General features: G+C 38.0%; 2 protein-coding genes across 4 annotated transcripts; one reads left to right on the top strand and one right to left on the bottom strand.

Moving 5' to 3' along the window:
• The first annotated feature begins 143 nt into the window (after nucleotides 1-143).
• LOC113682330 (tetratricopeptide repeat protein 8) lies at nucleotides 144-8,189 on the top strand. Of its 3 annotated transcripts, XM_089211353.1 has the most exons (16): nucleotides 162-300; nucleotides 440-560; nucleotides 657-759; nucleotides 1,904-1,970; nucleotides 2,118-2,234; nucleotides 2,968-3,010; nucleotides 3,333-3,422; nucleotides 3,573-3,617; nucleotides 4,054-4,139; nucleotides 4,314-4,452; nucleotides 4,756-4,815; nucleotides 5,529-5,668; nucleotides 6,349-6,520; nucleotides 6,726-6,848; nucleotides 7,199-7,282; nucleotides 7,722-8,189. In XM_089211353.1, the coding sequence occupies exons 3-16, from the start codon at nucleotides 741-743 to the stop codon at nucleotides 7,836-7,838; spliced, it is 1,302 nt and encodes a 433-aa protein (XP_089067479.1). In that variant the 5' UTR covers nucleotides 162-300; nucleotides 440-560; nucleotides 657-740; the 3' UTR covers nucleotides 7,839-8,189. The 3 variants fall into 3 exon arrangements, with proteins under 3 accessions (XP_027055294.1, XP_089067479.1, XP_027055295.1); XM_027199493.2 differs by lacking the exon at nucleotides 657-759 and having other exon boundaries at nucleotides 144-300; nucleotides 7,722-8,142; XM_027199494.2 differs by lacking the exons at nucleotides 162-300; nucleotides 440-560 and having other exon boundaries at nucleotides 621-759.
• On the bottom strand, nucleotides 8,141-21,155 carry LOC113682329 (uncharacterized). The gene is made up of 11 exons (XM_089211335.1): nucleotides 20,870-21,155; nucleotides 19,947-19,974; nucleotides 17,205-17,324; nucleotides 16,612-16,826; nucleotides 15,647-15,751; nucleotides 15,016-15,081; nucleotides 14,561-14,653; nucleotides 14,143-14,268; nucleotides 12,676-13,086; nucleotides 10,194-12,130; nucleotides 8,141-9,479 (listed from the first exon to the last, which is right to left on the bottom strand). The coding sequence occupies exons 1-11, from the start codon at nucleotides 20,918-20,920 to the stop codon at nucleotides 9,395-9,397; spliced, it is 3,237 nt and encodes a 1,078-aa protein (XP_089067461.1). The 5' UTR covers nucleotides 20,921-21,155; the 3' UTR covers nucleotides 8,141-9,394.
• Nucleotides 21,156-21,175: the final 20 nt, after the last annotated feature.

The raw sequence follows: 21,175 nt of genomic DNA on the forward strand, positions 1-21,175 counted from the left end.
AGTCTACTGTCTAATTTCCGCCGATTGCTTTGCGTGGGTGACAGGGATGGGCGCTGAGTTGGGCGATAATTCGGGATTCTAGAGAGCCCTTTTAAAATTTCGCGGGAAAGAGCATACGCTGTCATGACAACAAGAAAACTGAGCCAGCGATGCAAATCGACAGACAAACTATCAAAGATGGCGTCCACTGGGATGCAGATGGATCCGTTGTTTCTAGCGATGAGTTTTTATCGTCGAAGAAAATTCGAGGAATGCTCAGAAGTTTGTACAGAGTTGCTGAAGAAAAATCCTTATGACCAGGTATTTTTTTTCGGCAGAAATGGTATCAAAAGTACCTTTAATTTCCGCCACTAATTCTAAATGAATTTTTGGGCTAAACAAAAGTTAGAACTATAGCACAAGCTTGCACTGAGCTTAATAATTTTTTTTCGTCAATTAGGCTTCCTGGTGTTTAAAAACGCGAGCACTCACGGAGCAAGTTTACGTGGATGAGGTGGATGTTGACGAGGAAGGAATCGCGGAAATGTTGATGGATGACAACGCTGTGGCTCAGTTACCTCGTTAGTATAACATATTTACTAATATTTTTGCTTTCCCAAACAAGAAAACTCGCAATTTTAATTGGTTCTCTATATTTGAGGCTTTTTATTTCGAAGGATGGCGTTGACCAGAATGCAGATGGATCCGTTGTTTGAACAGAGTTGTTTTGTTTGAAAGTTTTTTGCATCTGCTGTGTCTACATGTCTGGCAGCCGGACAGGTTTTTAAAAATACTCCATATCTGGCGGCAAAAATTTTTACAGAAGTTCCCCTGAAATTTTCTTTCAAGCTTGTTAAGATTATTAGACATTTTATTAGAAGTGTTGAGTGATTTCAAAACTTACCTTGATATTTTAGTGTGCGTACCGTAAAATTGCTAGGTTTTCGACACCTAGAAAACATTTCTGACTTGGTTTATTGAAAAACTTACCCAGCAGTCAGAAATATTCACAAAATCCAGACACATGATATTCATAAGAAGTTTGAGAGAACCTTTCAAGGGAAAATCTGTAAAAATCTCTGACTGACCTATTACTTTCCGTGAGTATTGATCACCACACAGAGGACATGATAGCTTCAAATTAAGTTGGTGACCAAGAATGTTAATGTAAAATTATATTTATTAAAATGAAAGAAATGCAGTGTAGATCAAAATTCTACAAAAAAATTCAAACTTGCAATGTGTTTTCTGGTTATCTGATAATGATCAACAAAACAATATTTTCTAGAGGTAGTCAAGTATTTTTTCCCTGATGTGATGTTTCACAGGAAAGATTGACATCATAAGTTTTGAAATTTGTTACAAGCTTTGTACAGGCCTACAGAGTAAACCCCTATTAGCAACAAACCTCATAGCAAAGATATGTACAGAAAAATAAGACAACCAAATTTCATTTAGATGGATGCAAACATCACTGTAACTCTGCCAGGACTCCATGTCTTCTGCTTTTGGTCTTGCTTTAGCTGAGACTTTGAGCCCTAAAAGAGACTAGCCTTTAATTTCTTCTTACAATGTAACCCCTTAATCAAACATTAATGGCATAAGGATAATGGAAATGATCATCCACTAAAGGAGCTCTTGATTATTAAACAAATTCTCCTTGTCTGCACCCTAGGAAATGTTCAGGGAACAGTATAGAGAATATACTCACTGATGCAGGGGTTTCAAAATGTTTTAAAGTTGGCATCAGATTTGGGAAAAGTAGGTGACTGTGAAATGGTCATTAATGGCCAGAAGTTAATTATTTTGACCAGAGTAACCAGCAATATATTATCAACTAGCCAGCAGAACTCTGGTGGTTACCAGCTCAGTGATGTCAGGGTATAAAGGGTGAACATGTTTTCTTTGGTTCAATAACCATCAGGACCTGGAACTTCACTGAAGAAACCAGGAACAAGCACAGGGCATGGGGCCCCTACTCCTGGAGTCAGGTAATACAAAGCAGCAACATGGTACCCTTTTTTTATCAGGAATTGACTAGCAGCTGATTTTTTTTTCTCATTCGCTTTGCACTTTTGTATATGTCATCATAACAAATGGAATAATTACTTCAAAGCTACACTATGCTTGTATTCTAGACCCATGTCCCAATCAGGACGTCCAGTTAGTGGATTTGTCAGACCTGGAACACAAAGTGGAAGACCAGGAACCATGGAACAAGCCATCAGAACTCCACGTACTGCTCAAACAGCAAGGTGTAGTATTCTATGTATTGGACAAAAGTTACATAATTTACATTTGAAGAAAGTTCATCAAAAGATTGGTTTTTGTTTGAGTTGTGCAACTTGAAAGTTTGTGCATGCCGCGTAGGAATATTGCTGAAATTTTTATCCCATGAGTTGTACTGTTAGTGTTTATTTGGCTGTAAACTGAGCAATTCTTGCAAAAACTAAAGCTCCATGTCTCTATAGAGTTAAGCAAATTCCGTTTTTTTTCCTGCAAAATATTTTAGTCTTTGTGAAACATAGTTCTTAAGCTTTTCACTCCCAAGATCTCAATACTAATTCTCCTTACTGTCTTCCATACAATTCTTATAATGTTAGTTTGGAGAATTTGGTCTAAGATCAACTACATGTCTGTAACAACCTCCAAATTGATATTTTTCTTTATTTGCATCTCCTGTCTATTTGATATTGTTGTGAGAAATTCTGTCTTGGTCAATTCTCATCCCATTTTCTTCTGTGAAATTTCCTAAGTGTTTGTTTAAGAGTGTCTAACTTAGTTATACCCTTCCAGAGATACATGTACATCAAGAGACAGAAAACAAGAATGTGTAAATAAAAATGGAATAGCTTTTGTAACCCCTTATCTTGAGAAAAATGTGAGAGAATTGATAAAAATGATAGTTGAGGGCAAAATATAGTGCTACTTTTAAATGTTTAAACATATGAAGCAGCTAAACCAATAATCTGTCATTCAAATTCTTAGACCAGTGACAAGTGCATCTGGCAGACATGTTCGTCTTGGTACTGTAAGTATCTTGTATGTGGATTAAAATAGTTGAAATTTGGTTTTTTTTTAAGGTCTGAATGCCTTATTTTTGAACTTGTTACACTTTTTACTATCCAGACAGCTTTTTGAAATGTTAGTTAACAAGGTATCCATGCATGATATACAAATATACAAAATACATTTACTTGATTCGCAATTCTCTCTCTTTTTAAATTATTTTGCTGTTTTAATTTCATTTTTGCATGCAGAAGATCCTAACCTTAAGTGAAACAGTTCTTATGGAGTGAATTCCACAAGAACAGAACCCTCATGGAAACTTTTTCTTTATTATTTTTTTTCAGGCTTCCATGCTGTCACAACCTGATGGACCATTTATAAACATTGCAAAACTCAACTTGTCTAAATATGCACAGAGGCAAAATCTTGCAAAGGTATGGTGCACACATCAACATATTACTTAAAAGAAAATTATTAAATAACAGGAAAAAAAGGATTCTGGTGTAAAATATCTTCAATAATGAAGGAATTTTGACACATTTGAGGAGCAATTCTGCTAATCTTTTGGTTTTTTAATTTTTCAGGTTTTGTTTGAATACATTTTCCACCATGAAAATGATGTGCGAAATGTAAGTAATGAAGGAAAAAAATAAAAATATGAAAATAAGAAAAGCACTAGATTATAATTGTAAGATAATGTCTCCCGTGTGTATATGTCAACTGTTGCTAAAAATACCAGAAGCCGTAATCATATTGAAAGTAAATTTTTCAGAATCAGGGACTGTTCCTTATGGTTCTCTCATCGTGTTCAGTGGTAACCAAATTACTGGCACTTTTAAAAGTATCTTGAGCAAAACTCTAGTAAATAATTAAGCATTATCAACTGAGTTGATAACGTAAATTGGCCACCGTGAAGAGCTCTAAGCTGACGTTTCGAGCGTTAGCCCTTCGTTAGAGCGAGGTTTGCTCTACCTTGAGCAAAGTTCGCTGGAACGAAAGGTCATAGTATGTTCCCGAGTTAAGACATGTGCCTCTTCCAAGACTGTGATTTACCTGTTCTTTCAGGCATTAGAGCTTGCGGCCAAAGCAACTGAAGAGTGTCAGTTTAAAGACTGGTGGTGGAAAGTCCAACTTGCAAAAAGTTATTACAGGTACAGTTACTCATGTTTAAGAGAGCAATTTTCAATTGAGTGTTGGAAGAAATCTGGTGTGTGTGGAATTGCTTTGGTTGTTCTTTGTTTCGCTATGTGATTGTTCCAGAAAATTTGCCCCACTTTCTTGACCAGTTAGATTCGAAACGGAGTTTTTTGCTTTCTGTTTTCCAGACTTGGTATGTATCGTGATGCCGAGAGGCAGCTTAAATCTGCGCTACGTGATCAAGACGTTGTGGATACTTATCTGTATCTTTGTAAAGTGTATAGGAGGCTCGACCAACCAATGACTGCTGTTGAAGTATACAAAAAGGTTTGTCTTTGCGTGTTATGTCTCCCCTCACTCTCTCCACCCCTGTCATAGTGCTGAGTTGTGTCTGTCCATCCTGAGATCAATTTTCTCTTTGGTGTCAATAGTTTTGCTTCGCTGTGCTCTCAGTGATCGGTGAAGAACTTTCACCCCCGCAACCAATCATTAGCGTGCTTATACCGACTTGGTTACCCACGTTTTTCCCGGTTAATTCGGTATTTTTTTAACGTCACAAATCTAAAAGCGCTCTGTTACAACATTCTGACATACTTTCCCCTATTGGTTCTAATTCCATCCATTCTGCAGGCCTTAGAGAAATTTCCTGGAGAGACTACTCTTCTAACAGGAATAGCCCGTATCCACGAGGTAAGGAAATATATCTCAGATTATTAACTTTGCCAGAACGTGTTACTAAGAATACTTGTTCCCAATTACAAGGACAAGTTTCTGTGATGTGTCCGTCTGACTTTTATAAAGGGGACCTCCCACATGACAAGACAGCGACGGCCACGATCTAACAAAGAAATATTTAGTGAGCAGAACAGTGGTCTTGTATGCGTCTTTTTTTAAAATTTTTCCGTTTTCCTCGGTCCTTTATAAAACATGTCAAGAGAGAGGTCTGGGACCTTTCCTGAGGTGAACTGACACTTCAAAAATGCTTTCGCAAAAGTCTAGAGAACAGTTTTAGCAGATTGTCTTTTAAATTTATGTTTTTCTGGGCGTCACCGTTAAGATTTGCGTACATGACGCTAACTGAAGGTAACCCCTAGTGTAACTTCACCACCGAGAATATGGGAATTAATTTTTAACGGGGGAATTCGTCGTAAAAGATTTGCGTGAGAGATTGCAGAGCACCATTAAAAGTGTCATCAATTTTTCTATTTCACCTGAGTTTTCTCAAAACACGGATTAATCTTTATAGGAGAAAATCTTAATTTAAGGAAGGGGGCCGATTAATGGCCTCCCTTTGTCTTCCGGCAGTGTGACTTATATGTATTGAATTGATAGGAAAAAATGTCATTCATAGCAGACTAAGAACTGTAGCAGACCTTTATTGCTTTTCTTTGATGTATCCTCAGGAGTTAAATGACATGACGAACGCAGTCAAGCTGTATAAAGATGTTCTTCATTATGACAACACACATGTGGAGGCTATCGCTTGCATTGCAACGCATCATTTTTACACCGATCAGCCGGAAATAGCGCTCAGGTTTTATCGGTAAGTGCGGTAGTGTTTTTCAGAGATATTTTAGAAGCCAACCTTAAAAAAAAAAAAGCAACCAAACAAATAAACAAACAACACCCCCCCCCCCAAAAAAAAAAAAAAAAACGAAACAAAACAAAGCAAAACAAAAAAAACAGCCAGTTAGAAGCAAAGGGCAAGAGAATCTATTTTTCCAGTGACTATACCACTTACTTTTATTCAGTGTTTTCTTTTAAGTTTTAATCAAGATCTTTGGGTATCTTCGAAAATAAAGCAGAGATTAACATATATCTCAGATCAAGAAGGTATTTCACTGTTTTGTCTTTTTAAAGTAACCGGCGCTTCAGAAATAGGTAACCGGTGAAAACGCCGGAATGAATACCGGAATGGTGGGAAGGAAATAGCTTTTGTTAGCTGCAACAAGTGCTTCGTTATGTGCGAGAAATTTTTTAGGGAACTGACCTTCTTAGCGGACAATCGCTTTTCTGCACAGATCACGTAGTTTTACCCCTACTCATTCTTAGCCAAATATTGTCACACCGTTTCCCCCAGAGGGTGATTTGGTAAAAGAGTTTGGGGAAAGCTTTGAATTTTGTGCCCATTTAAAGGTGCAGGAGTCTTGGGAACGACTACCTCTTAAAATTACTGCCACAGCAGACTAGTATGCTAATACAGCTGACTTTTTCCTTTCACAGCCGTCTTCTCCAGATGGGAGTATACAATGCAGAACTGTTCACAAATCTTGGCCTGTGCTGTTTTTTCGCTCAACAATATGACATGACATTGAACTGTTTCGAAAGAGCATTGGCTCTGGCCTCGGATGAAAACATGGCGGATGTTTGGTACAACATCGGTCACGTCGCTGTGGTAAAGATTCGCTTTTTATATTAAAATTATACAATGTGAAGAATGAAGGATTTTTGTCATATGACCCGCGCGTGCCTTTATCGAAAATCATCGCAGAAAAAATATTATGTTAGGGCCCGTTCGCGGTGGGGCATGAGATCTTTATTTTTTAGGGCATCTTTTTGTTTCAGTGTAAATATTATCGAACTGTGCTTTTTGGTTTCAGGGTATTGGTGACATTCAGCTTGCCTACCAATGTTTCAGGCTCGCTCTGGCATCGAACAACGATCACGCCGAAGCCTACAATAATCTGGGGGTACTTGAAATGCGAAAGGGTCACACAGAACAGGTAAAACTTTTCACTGTTCGTTAAAAATTATTTTCCGTAGAAGTCACGGTGTCCATATGTTTAGCAGGTTGGACTCCTCATTAAGAGGTCTTAGGTCGAGCCTTTGTCGAATTTTTCCTCGGGCAAGACACTTAAACACACCCCTCTTCCCGTCTCCTCTCCTCTCCCCCCTCCCCTTCCCCCCCCCCCCCCGTGCCTCTCCACAAAGTAATGAATAGGTAGCAGTAAATTATCTAGGGGAATTTGATTTAATTGCTGAGGCCATCATTGTGTTTCGTAACTCCTTGTTCGATAAACTTGACAACTGTTGCATTTTCGAATGTGAAACCTGATTTAATGTTCTTTTCCAGGCCCGCGCGTTCCTTCAGGCGGCGGCGTCTCTCGCTCCTCATATGTATGAGCCCCACTACAATCATGGACTGCTGTCACTTAAGGTTTGTCATTTCATTCTTTTTTCGGTGTTGATTAACTGCAAAGAGAGTGCGACTGTTTTCAACTTAACACAAGCTTGCGTTCAGTGGCCAACAAACAGGGTCCGAAATTACCCTCAGCTGGTCGGCTAATCTCGTACCCAGATCTTGCGTCTACCGTGTCACTGAAATGTAGGATCTCCCGATTCCTTGGCCGTGGAAGGTCTGGGTACGAGACTACTGGTTAATGATGGAACTGAGAGTTTATTTTTGGGGCAAAGAATGTTAAAAATAGTAGCCAGTCAGCAAATTCTTTCATTTTTTCGTAGATGAAAACAGACGGTGCTACTTCCGATTTTTCTTTATCACTCATCCTGAAGCAACCCCACAGTCTCGTGCCTCTCAGTATTGAACGCTTTGTTTGTTTGCTTTTTTTCTCAATTTATTTTGTGTAATTTTGTAGATTGGAGACTTACAGAGCAGTCACAGCTCCATAACTAATTCCTTAGAAGGCTATCCGGATCACAGCGACAGTAAAGATGTCCTAAATCAACTCAAGGAGGATTTTGCTGCGCTGTGAAAAGTGGATAAACTTTGTAAATGATTCCACTCTGTGATATTGTACATAACAGAAACGGCTGAGCGCATGAACTTTTAGATTTCAAGGTCGTCATTAGCTGACTAGAGTTAATTTATGCACATCCCCCCTACATTATTCGTAGGAAAAATTCCTTCCTCTGCCCGAATTGTAGTAAAAGAATAATAGGGATTTTACTCGAAGGGTGACCACAGATGTGGTTCAGTAAAAACGGCAATGAATCATGGCTTATTTATTTAGGACCACATCCATAAAGTAATAAATAATTACAAGATACCCATAAAAATGTTTTAGTGTGAATTTATTAAGCAAAATACAACTTTGTTAAATCTATGTACAATGATAAGGTGCATTAAATTAGTTGTTTAAGTTAGCGCTATAAAATAACATTCTCATTTGATATCAAATAGTAACGTGCCCTCTTGACGCGCATAGACCAACCCTCCCCTTCCCAACCCAATTGAAGCTAATCTAGAATTTTCGACAGTTCACGATTGCTAGGTTTTCTAACAATTTTTTTAAAATAATACAATTGAGAGTTAAAATTTCAGAGCGTTTCTCCTTCGATTAGTGAAAATTTGATGACACGAAAATTGGGATACAACCAAACTAACGTATTCTAGTATTCCGCTGTACTAAAACGAAAAACATAAAAATGTCAGCTAAATTTCTCTACGGAAGTTTCAGATTCGTTCTCAGTCTCTTCAGCGACTAATTTGGCGAGAACTACTGCACCACACAATCGCTTTTACCTCTCGTCCCTCGAGGACTCCAGTCTACAAAAACTTGATGATGGGGAACGTGCATAATGCAGCGTTGAGAACGTTCCACACACAAATTTCTGAGCCATGGGTAAACAAATAAGATTTTCTAAGAATTAAATAGTCTACGATATAAATATTAAAATGTGAAATAATTACCACTAACTTCCGTGTTGAATGGCAAAAAACATTTAAGGAAAATTTCATAAATTAATAGCTGGCATCAAACGGGCGAATCTAAAATATTACCTTTTATTAATCCTATCTGCTTGTCACATTAAGAAGCTTACCCAGGCTAAAAAGATTTGTCTTTGAGTGTTAATTTTTCTTTCAATACGACCAGAAACAAAATCCGTGAGGCATTATCTGGCCCATGAGATGCGTAAAACGCTTCAAATAACATCCCTGAAATTTGGGCATTTCAAAGAGTTAAAAACTGTTGAAATACCTAAACCGCGAAATTATCATAATTGGGTATTCCATATTTTTTTGAAGGGATGGCTTTGTATTCGTAGTTCTACAGAGAATACTAGCGAGGGAAAACGAGTTAACAGCTTAGCAAGCTATGGAAAAAATCTACCAACAAAGTTGTCCTAAGAAAGAAGATTTACGCCAAACTGGAAAAAGCCATATTATTTTTGCTGATCAGCGGAGCGTACTTTGTAGCTTCTGTATTCGTAAAACAACTGAGGCACTATAACTAATACTAGCAGCTTTTTGAGTTAATAATTTAAAACTATATTTATTAAATTTGTATTTAATTTCTCTTACTGCCGCTCAAATAAACTCTGGCTTGTCGCTAATGGCAACCAGTGGGCGGATGAAATCCAGGCGTGATTTGGTTGGCTTGTACCGTCGCAGTCTGAAAACATTAAGAAAAAAAAAACACTTTATTCGATGGTTTAATCCTTTACACCTTAACATCAGTATGCATATTCTCCCTACTATTCCCTATACATTTCCTAAAGTGCTAGACAGGAGAATTTGTTGAACAATCAAGAGCTTCTTAGTTTGTGATCATTTCCTTTGTTCTCATGACCTTAATGTTTGATTCAGGGGTGATATTGTAAAGAGAAATTAGATGTTAGTTACTCTTAGGGGTCAAAAGGTGAAACGCATGACTCGCGCGGTTATTTTGCAAGTTGCGAAGTAGAGGTAGAAAATTTGCATGTCTAAGATGTCTGTCAAAAAACAACGGGTCCGAAGGGGGGGGGGGGGGGGGGAGAAAGAGAAAAGTAGAAAAATCGCATAACTAAGACTTCGGTCAAAGAATATCAGGCTGGGGTTGTGGGTGGAAGTAGATTACGACAGAGAAGGGAGACGGATTAGATTTTGTACTCTGAAACTTTGAGGAAGGGGGTAAGTTTAATGTTGAACTTGACAATGGCGGTACACATGTACTTTGTCTGTCTTTTCTTTGCTTTGAACTCACTCTTCTACTCCATCACAGGACTTTCGGAATTTCTTTCTTTCTAACAAGAAGATCCTTCCAGCTGACCTTGAACTCCTTTCACAGCGTAGCTATGAAATCCTTACATGTATCACGACATGGCAAAAGTAACTTATCTAACCTTACCTGGCTGAAATACAACCTCGTTCTGACCGTCCTGGAGGAGGCTTGGGTCTGAGCAACTCGTCACCCTGATGAGAATCTTCACTCGTCTCCAAGTCACCATGGTCCCGTGTGTCCGGGTTATCACTAGGTTCTTCTAGTGCCCAGTAATCGTCGACCACGTCGTCCGCAAAGTCTAGTTCCTCTTCATCGTTGTTAAAGAGTTCATTTAAAGTAGGTATTTTAGGCTCGGCAACATCAAGTGACTGTTCGCCTTCTTCGCGACCTATGTTAGCCTCGTTTAAACTCTCTTTGGCATTGTTCAAGTTCTCGGCAGGCTTTTCTGGCTGGCCTTCAGAGAAGAAATTATTATCAAGGTTTTCTTCTCCGGAGTACAGTGGTTCACTATACTCAGGCGTATCTTCGTTGTGATCGCCAATAAAGAAGAGTACATTCTTATCTTGTTTGCTTAACTCCTCCGAAATCAGTGGAATTTCATTTATCATTGCCTCGTCATTTTTCTCATATGTTGTTTCTTTCGTTCCTACTAACGTTTCAATGACATGTTTCTCGTTTGAAACAACCGAATCCTCGTTACCTCCATTTGATAAGGAAACAATACGTCTGTCGTTACTTTCACCTTTATCTTCTTGCGAGGGTCGCGAATCATTGCGATCTGCCTTATCTTCTTCATCCAAGGGAAACTCTGTGCCATTTTCTTCGTTAGAATTCTCGCCCTCTGAAGCGTGTGAAAATGATGAATTGCAATCTGCTGCGGGAGCAACTTCGGTGTCTCCCAAAATAAACCCAACTTCGCTGTCTCTGAAGTGCAAATCCCTGCAAGTAGTGACGGCAGCCATGGCTGATCCCGGCATGTGAAGAGCGTGGTGCGAATGAGAAGACCCGTCGTGCTTGTCTGACACGAATTCCGCCGAATCAAGTCTGTATTCGTCCACGCCAGGGGAGGGAGGAACGTTGTCTGCCGGCTCGACGGGTGGTTCGTCCATCATCTGCTCTAAAACAGAGGGAACACGGAACAGACCTCTGTTCTCTGCAACTTCCGCCGGCTCCTCCTCGACCATTTGCTCAAGTATGGACGGCACGCGGAACAAATTTCTGGAGGGTCCTTCATGAGAATCTCCCGCAGACCTATGATCCAGTTTATGACTGCTAACCTCGTCATGAGTTTTCTTGTCGTCACTGCTATGTCTGACGGGCTCAGAGTCCAGCGGTAACTCTCGCAAGTGCTTCTTCATGTCGTCATGGTGATGGTGATGGGATGACAAATGATGACTGCTCCCTACTTGTCTCTCCTTCCTGCCTACATTAGCCAGCTCCTCCAATTCCTCCACACATTCTGTTTCTACCACCGGTGGGGGCATGTATACAACTGGCTGGTCCTCGACCACCCCAGGGGACCACAGAGACGCAAATCGCCTTTCCTCCATTTCCTCGATAAGTTCCGGTTTCGCCTCAACTCCGCTTTCATCAACTTCAGCTGGTTTGGAGTCTGGCAATGACAGTTCTCTAATGACAGATAGAGAAGTACCCGGCACCTGAATCCCAACAGAGGGGGAGTCTTGGGATATTGGCATCGTAGGGGAAGTTTGTTCCCTTTTGAATTCAGTTTCTAACGAAGCCACCCCTGTTTTCCTCTGTGGCAGATTTGGAGAATTGATATCTTCGACTTTATCCAAGTCCATTCCACCTACTTCCACAGCCACATTCGTCTCCGTCGTTGGTTTTCCTGAATCACCGGGATCATTCACCTCCAGTGTCCTATTTTGCTGATCGTTCATTCTGACTTGAGGAACAGGTATAATTTCGATCTCCTTATAGTCTGGTTCATCGACCATGCGCTGGTTTTCTTTGCCACCAATCTTTGCCATTTGGACATCTTGAACGATTGCTGAAATCAGTGTTGGCGTTTCCAGTTTTATTTCTCCATTCACTGATTTCTCCTACGAGGGAAAGGATATGAGGTCATTTTCTTGCAATTATTGAATTTCGTGGGCTCTCGTGCTCCTCTGCTTAACCCTTTACATCCTAAGATCAGCATGCACATTCTCTATACTGTTTTCTATACATTTCCTAATGTGCTGACAAGGAGATTTTGCTTAACAATCAAGAGCTCCTGTACTTGTTGATCATTTCCATTACTCTCATGACCTTAATGTTTGATTCAGGTGTGATACTGTAAGGAGAGATTAGATGCTATTCACTCTTAGGGGTTAAAGGCTTAACAAAGGGTTTCCGTTTGATACAGATTCTGGAATTTATAGTTACAGGTATGTTAAGTCTGCATTCGTGCCAAGTGGCCCATCCACTCAGAACTTCTCCCAATTTCTGTGCATGAAGCGACTAGAAGTATTATTACCCCACCCCACCCCACCCCCCATGGGATGTTAGTCGATCGTGGGTGGAGTATACTCTATTTAGAGTGCATGAAATGGTTCATAAGACTACACGAAAATCATTAGATTAACATACATCAAAACATTTATACCTGTTTGGTCGCCTTTTGAAAAACAGCCTGGGGCTTCAAGAAATTCCCATTTTCTTTTTCCACAGCGTCCAATACTTCTCTTATCTTCTGTATCACTCCTCTGTCTGTTGTGCCAAACTTGTAGTAAGTGTTGCCATTCTTCGGAACGTTATCCTTTCTGTTCGCTTCATTGCCATGCTCGGCACTGTGATCTTCCAACATGTCCATACTGGGCGACACTCGGTCCGAGGCATGATGGTTCGGCGGACCGGGCTTGTTATCCGGAGGGGTTGTGTATATTTGCCCCACGGGAGGAGTGCTGGTGGTTGTTGTAGCCTGTGAAACATCACATGGCATTTTCTCCCAGTCAAACGGGTCGCTTTCTTTTATACTCTTCTTAGCGATCGCTTTCTCCACAATGGAAATGAGCATCTGCAAGGAAGAATGGCAATGAAATAGAGGATATCCATTTTGACTGCCAGCACTTCCTAGAGTGCGAGCAGTCCTTCCTTTTCGGAGAAGTCCGACGCGCAAGTCCGAAAAAAAATAAGCAAAAAAAAAAAAAAAAAGATTGTGGTTGGCGCACCGCGGTCTTCACCGAAAAGGAAGGACTACTTGTGGTTTTTAAAAGCTCTCACAAGATCTGAGACTTTTTTTTCCACCCAGCTGATTATAACTGATTTTATGGTTGGCTTGTCTGTCCTAGAGCGTTGCTGAAGGATCAAAAAAATATTACTTGGTTTAAAATTTTCGTACCCTAATTCGGATATTCTAATAACCTGTCTACTTAAAAGTGTATCAGAATCACAAGGAGAAGTTGAACATCTTTTTGTTTTTTGTGAACAATCTAGAGCTTTCTGGAAAGAAATCTCTAGTTGGTTACATGAATGCGGTATTGAAACGCTTCCTGATCTAACAGATCAAATTAATATTATGTTTGGCTTATTTGATGTCGATAATCACTTTATGCTTTTAAATCACATCATGTTAATAGCGAAGTAGACCATCTTTCTCTGCAGACAGAAATCTATTACCCCAAGCTTTATTATCTTCCTCGTGCACCTTAAAAAAAATTTTTAGAATAGAATACCTAGCTAAAGAAAAGAAAAAACTAAACTTGCACTTAATGAAATGGGAAAAACTTTTACAATCACTCAGTTGAAATAACTTTACCTTGGGTAGCCTTGTATTAATATTTTTGTCTATTTATTTATTTATTTACTGACCTTATACAATTTTATTTACTTTATACTGCTGTAATTTTTTTTCTTTTTTAAATGTAAAACGGAAAAACACAATAAAATATAAAAAAAAAACAACAAGGAGAGGTTATAACAATTTACTTAGCCGGCGATTTAGACAGTAATGAGAAGTAACACAGGCGGGAAGCTTTACCGCTCACCGCCCGGAAAGGAGAACACTTAGTACATGTATTTGGGGACAACTGTGGAATCATAATTCATATCAAATTGATGCTTGTTCTCTCACCTTGTAATCTGGCTTGTCTTCATACTTCAGCTTGTAGATGTGATCCAGAAATTGTTTAAAGCCCAAAGGAAGCGACTTCAGAAACAACTGATGGTCGTAACTTTTCTTCATTTTTCCAACTTGTTCCTGTACAATATTTTCATCATTATTAGTATGATTGGCTGAATGACACACACATTGAAGGACAGATGCATAGAGATGTCACCATTCACAACATTTTGCTTTGTTATCTAATAAAACAAAGAGATTCCATGTTGCCGTGAGTGTGTTCAGTAACAGATCACAGAAGACATTAACATATGATAAGAACATCGGTGTTCATCCCATTGCAGTTTCCTGACTTGATGTTGACGTCCAAACAATAAAGTGAAGGTCAATGTCTGGATAGGAACGTGTAAAATATCTACATGTTATGTACCTTATCCTTCATTTTTCTCCATGGTAGATGTCCATTTGCAAACTCTGCCATCATGTAGAAGAATGACCACAAATCATCCTGTCTTCCCATTTCCTGTCAAAGAAACAGACGCTTTACCTTTAATTCAACAAGACAAAACCAAGTGACCATTCACTTCTTCAGTAATATCATGACAAAACCGTTTCTTTGCTCACTGCCTTTGAGTCTGGATAAAAAAATTAACACCAACGTTTACTTGTGCATTTCTGGACATAAAAGGTGAGTATAACATAATCCATTTTTTTTAAATGTTGTGCCTGACACAGCATTGCATTGCAGGATTATGAGGAAGTTTTCAAGCAGCTAGCTTGAGGAGGGAGGTTTATCATTAACACACCCGACTGATTGCCATAGATTTCTAAAGAAATTAAAAGGAAAACTTCTGTAGAATGGATGCAAGGGCATGTTTTGCTCACCTTATTGTCATGAGCATTGATAGATGCATACCGAACAGTCCCTCTAAACCCTGCAGAGCTCCTTGCCTTGGAAAAAAAACAAATAAGCACAAAACAATAAAAAGTCATCTTACCCAATATGGCCTTAACTTACTAAACCATTGATAAAATAGCCTGACTTCAAGGCCCTGGCCACACCACTGTTAGAGACTTGACCCATCACTCTCACAGGGCCTCCCATCACTCATGGGTACCAATGGGTACCAGCAAATTTTCAGGAAGCCTGAGAAAGTGCTATGGGGTAACACCCTCTGTGACACATTGTCATCCCATCCAGGAGAGCCCAGCAACACTACTAGTTGCTTCAAACTACAAAAAACTGAAAAAAGTTCTTCTATAATAAGCCTACCAGCTCATTCGCTGAATTTTGAGAATTCTCTCCTTCCATACTATAATAACAAGTAGGTTTTAACTGAAATAAAACAACAGTTTTCTAAATTGCTGTTGAAAACCACTCAGTGAAACTTTTCTTTTTTCTGAAAGGATGCAGAAATCTTTTCTTCCCATCCAGGGAGGAATTTTAAAGGAAATTTTAAAGATGTACTGTCTAGCAGCCTTGATGCTGCTAGCTATTGGAGATATTGGTACTTACTGGTCTCACGTCACCATTACTTTTGGTGTACTGCCGCGCCAGACCAAAATCCAACATGAAGCAGGAATGGCAAGTGTCTGGTGTATTGCCCATTGCAAAATTAGACTGAAAATATAACAACCTCATCAAAAAAAATATATAATTTTGCACTTTAATCTTGGTTTTGCTTAAAGTAGCACTATAAAAGGAACCTTGTCAATAAGAGGTCTGATTGAAATATGAGTGTCCTCTCAAACAATCCATTACCAAGTAGAGAGATAAACATGCCATGGAAAAACTTTGAAATATCCAAAAATAATTTATCCTTACAGTATCCACATATTTCCAAAGAGGTGATCAGAAGTTAGAGATCCATCACCCAGGGATTATAAACTAATTAATATCATATACCAAACTCTTAGATCCTTAACAGACAGTGTGGAGAACTGATAAGACAGGTGTAAATTCTTGGGAGTGAATGGGTTAAGAACTCATCTACACATCAACTAACATAGAACTGGACAGTTGCAAGATTGTAATGGATAATAAACCCAGTAAAACAAGTTAGGCAAGGCTAGCTTTGGACCTGAAGCACATTTTGTACCACTATTGTACAAACTATGTTTTAGATCCGGAGCTAGCCTTCTTTAGTCAATGATACAAAACAAATGCTTTAATGCTGAAAAAACACTGATTTTACAATAAAGCTCAAAAAATCTTAATACCATAAATATTTCTAGAACATTTTTGTGTAAGGGAGAACAAACAAATAAGTGATAAAACTGGCCTGTAATAACTACATGGCCCTCCGATCTTTCATGTAATTGGTTGTAACACAAAACAAATTCCAGATATATTTCAGGTGCTCATTGTTTTCTGAGTTTTATCCAACCTTAACTAATTTTTAAGCCTATGTCCTTGTACACCATCTCCAGTTAAAGTGTTTTCTCTGAAATAATAATAATATTATAATGGTCCATACATACAGGTTTAATGTCTCGATGTAAAAATCCAGCTTCATGGATGGCTTTTATAGACCGTAAAATCTGAAAACCAAGTCTCAGCATAGTGCTTTGAGAAAAGACTCCCTTGGGCTGGCTTCGACGTAACTCAGCAAGGTTCGAGCCTTGTAGTGACATCACAAGATAGTTGAAATTCTCATTTCTGCCACAGCTTATAAACTTGCAAACGTGGCTACAGCCTACAGCAAATAAAGTTAAATAAAGTTAAACATAGTCAAACGAGTTGCAAGTACAAACTTTGTAAAATTAAACAGTCATACCTTTCTTAATGAACACTTCAACAAAGCACTTTCCTTTTAAAGGTCAGGCAAGAGCATATACCCTTGCACAAGGATCTTCATAAATGGGCAACAATTAAAATTTTGTACTTCACAGCCAATCTATTGGACCCATCTTTAGTTAATAACTGCAAATGACTTAGCAAAACCCTGCACAATGACTAGCACAGTTAACCAGCTAGCTCTTTATTAGCATAATTTTCAAGACTTTGGATTCAAGAGTGAATAGGGTTGGCATAAAAAGAAAATTTAATTATATAATAGTAAACATTCCCTTACCCTGGAGCTTCTTCAGCACAGCCACCTCCATTTTGAGGACTTGTTTGGACTGGTTTACAGACTCCACCTTCAAGGCGACTGATTCCTTTGAAACAAAATCCAAGGAAGAGTAGATCTCCCCTAAAGTAAATAAGGTTACAAAATTAAATTTAGATGATTTATGATTCTCCCCTAGTAACAATGTATAGTCAACTCAAAACTCCAGAAAGTTCCCTTAAGTGACATTTAAAATTTTGAGGGTAAAAACCAAGGGACCAATACCAGTACATCAATAAAATAAATATATAAAGTACAATAGAGGGAAAAAAAATGCCTGAAACTGCCACCCAATAGCAATCTTCTCAACACACAATCATACTTTTCTGAATTTTACACTAAAATAGTTCACTACTAAAAGAACGAAAAACTGGTCTTTCATATTCCATTCACAATCAACTGACAAACTCATTTGACTCTGACAATGACAATGACAATGACTTTACTTCTCAACAAAGAGATCACATAATAAGCCAATAATATCAAAATGATCCTTGCAAATGGTAATTTTTTTTATAAGAAACATGAATACACATGTACAAATTTGTGATTCTTAAAGTTTTTAATTGGCACAACTAATTTGATTGACTTAGAATTTTTTCACAAAGTTATTAACAGGATTATATTTTCTGTGCAAAACTGGCTTCTCAACCATTGATATTACCTTTCCGTCTAAATTTTAAAAACATCATTCTGCCACTTAATAAGTCACGTAATAAATAACACTTTATGACACAGGCAGAAATTAACATCTTTGCCAATATACAATGTATTAACAAACTAAACAACCACAGTGACGTAGTTATCCAATAAGGAAAATAGTACATTTCAAGTATGTTCATGTCGTAGTAGGAAGTGATTAGTGCCCTTGAGAAGTGACTACGTAAGGGCAAGTTAATTATTCATTTAAAATTAAACTTTTGCCTTTATCTGTATTGACAAGTGTCAAAAATAACATGTGTTAGAGTCTACTGACATCTTTTATTCTGAGAGTCAGAGATGTCATATGACTATAATATCAGTAGAGTTCAAGAGGATATGTAGCTGTAAAAAACAAAGATAGCAAAGTAAGGTGTAATTCAGTCCAAATGGGCAAGTTAAGGTCTGATTGATCCACCATTACAAATAACTATTCATCATTTTCAATATTTTCAACATTTAGTCTTCAGGTTTACCATTAATTAAAGCTAAACATGTCAAGTGTTGTTAATTTCTGATTTTGAAGTGAATATATATTGATCCCTTTTTCAGTATTTAGTTGTTTGCCAAGTCATCCCAATTATAACATGCAAGTAGGAACATACTAGAAGTCAGGATCTCTTGAAGCAATTCTCATGGAACAAATGCATGTTACGACTTGAAGTAGTCAGAACTCAGCTATAATAATTTTTTTTTGGGGGGGGGGGGGAAAGGTCTGAATAAGGATATGCTGCAACAGGAAGACTGTTGTACAAAACTCTGTTGCTGCATTCATGAACAACAAAAACTACACCACACTCATTTCAAAATACTGTTATATTGACTAAGCTCTTAGAGTTTACCTTGAGGACCTGATGCTTCTTTTAGAAAAAAAACACTCAATACTAACTTTTCATCTACAATTTTCTCATGCAATCTCATCATCATAAATGCTTGATAAAAAGCAGAAGCAAGTCTTTTAAAAAAATAAATTTTGGTAAACAGACTTAATTTAAAATATTGCCTCAACTACAAGTATGATTACAAAATGAAATTTATGTCGAATATTGCCATGATTTGTAGCTTTCTCTTTCAAGATTAGTAAATATTTATATAAGCTGAAAAAGAAAATGGGATTAAATATTTATCTTTGAAAAAAATTTGGGAAGCAACGGTCTAAAATCCCCAAAATCATGAACACGTCTGCAATAAATCTGAGTTTTAAGGTACAAATTCAACCGACCTCAGTGACAAACAACAAACCCTACCAAATTCAGAAACTGGATGGAGTCCAGTAATCAAAAATATTTTAGGTAATTCAAGCCCTTTGATCAGACAGCCAATACTTTTCATAGTGCTTAAATCATATCTCAATGACACCAAATTGTCCCATTTCAAAGACAAAATTGAACTAAATAGTGGGTATTGTAAATAATTGTTAATTGTTGATAAAACGTCTCTGCTTGAGTGCTCTTTTAAATTACCAAGCTGTGTTCAAATAAGCTGGAGTTTGATTAGGTTCAAATACACAATGTTTGATTGTCTGTTGATAATGGTGAGAAAATTAAACCTTTGCTGAACACTCACAACCAGTATTATATCAGATGCAATATCCTCATGCTGCTACAATATCTTCACCTCAAAACATAAAATTTCAACTTATTTAAACTTCCTGTTTACACCCAGTAAAAAACAAGTCCAACTTCAAAATTTTGAGCCCTCGTGATTTTATGTCGAGTTTCTGAATATAAAATCCATTTGACCTTTGGGTCACTAGTCAAAAAGTCGCTCTATTTAAAGATAAAAGACCATATAAACTGCAGATCTATCTGTTGAGTTTCATTTAGCTGTCAGCTAAGTAACGGAAGAAAAAATGTTTTGGGTGGAAGGTCTACCAGAATGGCAGTAATAAGAGGTTGTGTCGACATAAAAATATATAATAACACACAAAATATCCTAAATAACGAAATTACTACTGCGCTGGTAAAAACAGAGTGTCAGCTTTAAAATTGAAGTAATTTCACTTACCAAATCCGCCGCCACCGATCTTCTTGTCCTGTTGGTTAAAAGAAAAGGATGCACTTGATAAAAACGATTGTGGCACTATGTAATTAAAACATGACATTCTCAATTTATGCGGACGTTCGTTATGTAACTAGCGATCAAAATCTTACAAAAGATGAGTTATTGACAAAGCTAATTTAAGGTTCACTGCAGAATAAAGTCTGCTCTCGCGAAGGATGCAAACTTAAGAGAGTTCAATGCGAATTGTCACATTTAACATGCAGAAATGATAATATGACAAACAAAAGGAGAATTATCGACAGGTAGCCTTGACATGTACACAATTATTTACATCTGCACAGCAGTATTGGCCAAAGTACAGTTTTGGAATAAAACATTTAGTGTATGTAATGTTGCCTTTCAGTATTTAAAAAATTTCGCCCTGCAGCCAGCTATTTAAAAGTACTACTGGCGATTGTAAACTAGCGCAGATTAAGGCCGAGTTTAAACATGGATTTGTGTTGCAGTCCCACTTCAGTCTCGATTACTAAATCGAGCCGGCATTTCCTTGAAATTCGCTAGGTTGCGAAATCACGGAAATTTCTGTAAGCAGTTCGACTTTATGTGTTCCAAGAATCTAGAATTAAATGTCGGCGAGTCGACCTCGTTCCTCCATTATGTACACCAGGGAAAAGCAATAATATCAACCACTAGTGCGAAAAAAATTTCAGCTGTTCCGATTATGACTGCGCGGTTGCCTCCTTAGTTTACACTTGAGACTGAAATTAGGGAGACAAATCGAAACTCACAGACACAAAAAATAGTCGAAAGTTATAACAAGGGAACTTTAATTAACAACATAGAAAGGTAAATATCACGAGGTTGAACGTTTTAAAAAATATTTCCCGACGGAACTAGTTTTAAAAAGTCAAGCGTTCGCTACTTACGATTTTCCATCTTTGCCTCACCACGTCGCCCGGTGTAAGAAGATCCGCCATTAGCTACCTGCCCTTTATAACGCTAAAACCGAGTAAAAACATTGGAAAATGATTATAGGAGAGGAACTCTCCCACCATCCAATTGCTGTTGCAATACTACACAACTCTAAACCACTATAGATGACTCATGTTCCCTTCTTTTTATGTAAAAATCAACGAATATCAATGAACTAGCCGCAGCGATAATAATAGTCCGTTGATTTATCTGAGACTACGACAAGAGCATGTAACTGCCAGCGGAAGTACACAAAGAAA

This window comes from Pocillopora damicornis, chromosome 7, assembly GCF_964200805.1.
Source record: "Pocillopora damicornis chromosome 7, jaPocDami1.2, whole genome shotgun sequence".
NCBI lineage: Eukaryota > Metazoa > Cnidaria > Anthozoa > Scleractinia > Pocilloporidae > Pocillopora > Pocillopora damicornis.